We start from the raw sequence: 5,420 nt of genomic DNA on the forward strand, positions 1-5,420 counted from the left end.
AGTGACGGTGGAACTTTAGCCAATGATGGAATGATTTAAATGTGAAAGATAAAAAAGATTTCATCTTTATCTTTTTTTCCTCAATCAAAAGAAATCTCTACAAGAATTCTAAGACATCAAAATTCCAACGCACACATTCAAAAGGATCTACTTACTTTTTTGGCAAAAACTTACATGAGACTATCTCACGAGTTATATTTTGCGATACGGATCTCTTATTTAGGTCATCTATGAAAAAATATTACTTTTTATATTAAAAAAAATATTTTTTATTGTGAATTTCGGTAGGATTGACCCGTCTTACATATAAAGATTAGATTCGTCAGATCGTCTCTCAAGGGACCTGATCAATTTTTTTTTCCAAAGAACGAATATTTCTTATTTATTTAGATAGTTCCTTGTAGTTTCTGTGTCATCCCCACCACGAGATTATTGTTCCTTTCTCAAAGTGACTGGTTAAAGACTGCAATGCTTCTTTCTTTTTGCCGGATCAGTTTTGGAAGTGATCTTTTGCTCATCAAAGGGGATACTATGTCGCCCCAAACACTCAAACTCCGCCAACAAAAATAGTTTGTTTTAGCAGGGGTAAATATGTTACGTGTAAGCTAGAAAGTTTGTCCTTGCACCTAATGTAGTTGTAAACTTTTATTTTGCCACACTGTCTGGTCATTACTTTTTTTGTACCTCACTCTGTGCTTTTGATGTTTTTCCAAGCTAGGCCCATGTAAGTTTTTAGTACATTCTGCAGATTTTGGTGACTTTCGGTGATGTTTATTTCTTGATTGAGATGGGTATTTGGGGAGATCAATCTTGAGGTTTGTTCTCTGTGTTTCTTGCTGGGACAAATGGAGCTGCAAATGAGTTTCTTGGTTTTGGAGATTTGTTTGATCCTCTGTGCTATGTTATTTCAAGAATCTACAGGTTATGGATTCTTCTTATTCTTATAGTTAATGGTGTAGTATATTGATTTGTATTCCTTTGGAATAAGATTGGATCCATGGGTTTCTTGATTTGATTCTTAAGGTGTATGAACTTTTCTATGATACCACTCCAAAATCACGATGACATTGTAAAAAGAGATTTAGGGAGAATGTTTTCCTTTCTTAAATGCTTACGCTCAAAAAGAGTGTTCGCTCTAATCTTCATCACCTTGTTCGAATTATTGCGTGTATACGGTTTCTATACTACTAGTATTACAGTGTGATAGCATTTCAATGTCTTGGTGAACTGTTTTTCTTCTTTTTCTTGAACTCTGATATGATTCGGAAACTATATACGCAGGTTTAAGTTTGCAGTCATCATCTGTGGCTTCTCTGCTTCATTCCATCAAAGTGAGAGCCCCCAATTACGGAGGCAAATGGGATTTTATGTTGTTGCAAAATGGTGATTTTTCTTCTCTCGTGAATACTAAGCTTAGTTTGCTCATGACTTTAGTTATCTGTGGATCATGCCAAGAATTATTATCAGAATCTTTGAAAAACTTGTAGAAAACTGCAATACAAGAAAATTAAGCAAGGCTACTTGAAAAATGTATCTTATTGACTTTCCCATAATCGGTGGTTGGTTGTATTCTAGACGTTGCTCTCTCACCAACATCAGCTCACACCAGCTCAGAGCATAGTGAACGTGGAACTTTTGCTGCGGAGCCTGATCTCAAAACGCCTCCTACTCAATCACCTGCATACAATCCATCGATCGGATGTATGTTATTAAACATAGTAAATAGATCTTGCAAACTAAATATATTTGCCACTTGTTTTGACAATTCATTTTTCCTGTTTCTAGCCCCCAATAGTCACAAACTAAATAACACCAGCAATGTGCACAAAAATCATCACTTGCGTAAAAAAATACACCACTTTGCTCCCAAACCATATCATCAGCTTCCGTCCGGTCAGTTTTCTGACTACTGAAAACATCTGTTTTTATTATTCAACTTGCTCTAGTTTTTTAATAAGCAGAATCTTTCCCTCTCTTGTTTGCAGGACCTAGAATCATCAGCCCTTCTCCATCTCCTTTACCTGCAATAAAGGGGAGTATTTCATCCAGGCAATTGCCTTTGCCAGCCAATCCACAGAATCATCACTTAAATAGTAAGGAGATAATAAATTTCCACTCATTTTCCAGTTATGTTTTCTTCATTTGGAAGCTGACCTGTATGTACCGCGTAGATGAACTATTAACAATTATTTGTGTCTCCGCTAGAGCCCAGCAGCAGTAGCCCTTCACCTGCAATTTCTCCGACCGCGGAAAAAAATGAGAAATCTCTACCACCAATACTCAGTCTCACCTCACCATCTCCTCAAAATCAATGTATGTCTACTTGGTGCATAGTTTCTATGATATTACCTCCTCATTCATTACTTTATTTAACAAAAGATCCTTTGGATCGATCATTACAGGGTGTATGTCTGTAACTTGCTCCGAGCCACTTACCTATGCACCTCCCGGAGCACCTTGTGGTTGTGTTTGGCCAATTGAAATCAAACTTCTCTTTAGTATATCCTTGTATTCATTTTTCCCTCTGGTCTCTGAACTTGCCGTAGAAATTTCTACTGCCATTCCATTAGAGAAAAGTCAAGTTCGAATAGTGGGAGCAGATGCAGTAGACCAACAACTTGAGAAAACCACTGTTCTAATCAAACTGGTTCCTTTGGAACAGAATTTCAAAGCTGAAACGGCCATTTCAATATATACGAGATTCTGGAAGAGAGATATTTCCATCAAAAAGTCTGTTTTTGGCACTTATGAAGTGCTCGATGTTCGCTATCCAGGTTACCACTGATGCATGGATTATTGCTGGACATATCGACATAACTCTATTCTGTCAAATATTACATGATAAGAAGATTCTTGGTGCTTTAATGAGTGATTTTTTCAGGTCTACCACCATCTCCTCCTTCGCACTCCTTCGCTACGGCCACAATTGATGGCCAACCTTTTCCGAGCAGCAGGAATGACGATGGTCCTGTAAAACCCTTTGGGGTAGACGTAACAAGTCATAGGAAGAAGGAGTCAAGCAAAAGCATAGTCGTGATAACCATTCTATCATCTGTGACAGCTTTTGTATTGTTTATAGGCTGTCTGTGGCTGGTTTTATCGAAATGGGGATTCTTCTTTTGTCCACGCAGACGAGATCTACAAGGGTTAATACCTTTGGACAAAAAAACCTCAGGTACCACATTCTGATAAAACGACAAAGAAAACGATGAATTTAGAGTCTCGTAAAATTCATATTTTTTTATATCCCATCAGAGAGGATGGGATAGAAAAAAACACCTTAGAGAGGCTGCTTAGTAAGGCAATTTTTTTTTAACTCGAGTACTTCTGTATCCAAACGTGTTTGTTATTCACTTATCAACCATAAGTTGTATATTAAATTCAAAATGGCAGGTGGCAATAGATTGTTGGCAGTTAAAAGTGGAATTAGTTCGGCTTCAATGTCCTTCAGTTCTAGCCTTGTGGCGTATACAGGAACTGCTAAGGTTTTTAGCATTGATGACATAGAGAGAGCCACAGATAACTACAACACTTCAAGAAAACTAGGAGAAGGTGGTTTTGGACTTGTATATGGTGGGGTTCTTGATGATGGAAGACAGGTGGCAGTGAAAGTTCTCAAGAGAGACGACCAACAAGGAAGCCGTGAATTTTTGGCAGAAGTTGAGATGCTTAGCAGGCTACATCACAGAAACTTGGTAAAATTGATTGGTATATGCCCAGAGGACCGTTGTAGATGCCTTGTCTACGAGCTTGTTCCCAATGGAAGCGTTGAATCTCATTTACATGGTCAGTTCATTTTTGCTCAATCTGTTGCTAAAAATGTGTTTCAGTTCATAATATTCTTGGTGGTGTCTATTTGATGGTATAGGAGTTGATAAGGAGATTGCTCCTCTTGACTGGTGTTCCCGGATGAAAATCGCCTTAGGTGCAGCTCGAGGTTTGGCATACTTGCATGAAGATTCAAGTCCTCGTGTGATACATAGAGACTTTAAGTCGAGCAACATCTTGTTGGAAGACGATTATACGCCTAAAGTTTCAGATTTTGGGTTGGCTAGAACAGCAGCGGATGGAGGAGATGAACATTTTTCAACTCGCGTCATGGGAACCTTTGGGTAAGCGTCACTTTGCTATGAAATGTCCATCACCATCGTCTATACAAATAAAAAACATCTAGGAAGCAACAATTGTCTCTGTTTTCCTGTATCGAGTTTGTCTTTCCATGTGTTTTGCTAAACTATTTAAAAAACATTGTGTTATAATCTAATTCTCACTCAAATTCCTTTTGCAGCTACTTAGCTCCAGAATATGCAATGACAGGCCATCTCCTTGTTAAAAGTGATGTTTATAGCTATGGCGTAGTTCTTCTTGAGCTACTAACGGGGCGAAAACCTGTGGACTTGACGCAGCCACCAGGCCAAGAGAACCTAGTCACTTGGGCTCGTCCACTCCTTACCTTCAAGAACGGCCTAGAAACAATCATCGACCCAACTTTAAAACCAAATGTACCATTAGATAGTGTTTCAAAAGTAGCAGCAATCGCATCAATGTGTGTTCAACCAGAAGTTTCTCACCGGCCCTTTATGGGAGAAGTTGTTCAAGCTTTGAAGCTCGTGTGCAACGACTTTGAAGAAACGAGAGAGCAAATGTCAAGAAGCTGCAGCCAAGAAGATTTTTTAATGGACATAGAAAGTAAACGAAGCAGAACGTCTGCCGAACTCGTGGGAGCTTCAGGCAAATATGATTCCTCTATAGATGCTAAAATAGCATTATCTGCTGTAGATTTGAAGAATTCATCGGTGGGATTTGAAGGGCAGGAATCTGAGTCTTTTAGGAGACAGTTCAATTCTGCTCCTTTGGTAATGGGAAGAAAAAAGAAATTCTGGCAGAAACTGAAAGGGCTTTCCAGAGGCAGCATGAGTGAGCACGAGTTTTCATCGGAATTGTGATTCATTTCTTGAAAAAAAAATTCTTCAATCTTGTCGTAAATTTCCTACATTGTTTATAGTTTGAAATCCCATTTTATTAAGCTAGAAATGATGAATGGTAATAAATCTCTTCTTTCGACGGAGCGATTTGGATTTGAAACCATTTCTTTATTAATTTTTTTTGTCTTGATGAACGTAGAATTTCTAAGTGGATTTTAAATGTAGAGTAGTTCTTTTGTGAAACGCTCTCGTGAATATTTATCTGTGATATGAATCAACATATCGATATTCACAATAAAAGTAATATTTTTAGCTTAACAAGTAATATTTTTTAATGGATGTCACAAATAAGAGATCCGTTTTACAAAATATGATCCGTGAGATTGTCTCACACAAATTTTTGTTTAAATCTATTAATCATAAGAATGTTGTTTGGATAAAAAAAAATCGAAAGTTTCAAAGCATAAAAAATCGACTATATTATTTTTCATATAT

At 37.6% G+C, this 5,420-nt stretch overlaps 1 protein-coding gene across 5 annotated transcripts; it reads left to right on the plus strand.

The window, feature by feature from the left end:
* The first annotated feature begins 380 nt into the window (after positions 1-380).
* LOC142530925 (receptor-like serine/threonine-protein kinase ALE2) lies at positions 381-5,098 on the plus strand. 5 transcript variants are annotated; one of them, XM_075636856.1, is made up of 12 exons: positions 381-600; positions 719-921; positions 1,282-1,383; positions 1,576-1,701; positions 1,786-1,893; positions 1,986-2,093; positions 2,206-2,313; positions 2,403-2,774; positions 2,882-3,175; positions 3,394-3,786; positions 3,869-4,112; positions 4,289-5,098. In XM_075636856.1, the coding sequence occupies exons 2-12, from the start codon at positions 846-848 to the stop codon at positions 4,944-4,946; spliced, it is 2,589 nt and encodes an 862-aa protein (XP_075492971.1). In that variant the 5' UTR covers positions 381-600; positions 719-845; the 3' UTR covers positions 4,947-5,098. The 5 variants fall into 5 exon arrangements, with proteins under 5 accessions (XP_075492971.1, XP_075492972.1, XP_075492973.1 ...); XM_075636857.1 differs by having other exon boundaries at positions 749-921; XM_075636858.1 differs by having other exon boundaries at positions 381-585.
* Positions 5,099-5,420: the final 322 nt, after the last annotated feature.

This window comes from Primulina tabacum, chromosome 17 (assembly GCF_025594145.1).
Source record: "Primulina tabacum isolate GXHZ01 chromosome 17, ASM2559414v2, whole genome shotgun sequence".
Classification (NCBI taxonomy): domain Eukaryota; kingdom Viridiplantae; phylum Streptophyta; class Magnoliopsida; order Lamiales; family Gesneriaceae; genus Primulina; species Primulina tabacum.

Coding starts and splice junctions, on each gene's coding strand:
- LOC142530925 (XM_075636855.1), top strand. CDS start 846: ATGGAGCTGCAAATGAGTTTCTTGGTTTTGGAGATTTGTTTGATCCTC. Junction 922..1,281: donor GTTATTTCAAGAATCTACAG/GTTATGGATTCT, acceptor CTATATACGCAG/GTTTAAGTTTGCAGTCATCA. Junction 3,787..3,868: donor CGTTGAATCTCATTTACATG/GTCAGTTCATTT, acceptor TTGATGGTATAG/GAGTTGATAAGGAGATTGCT.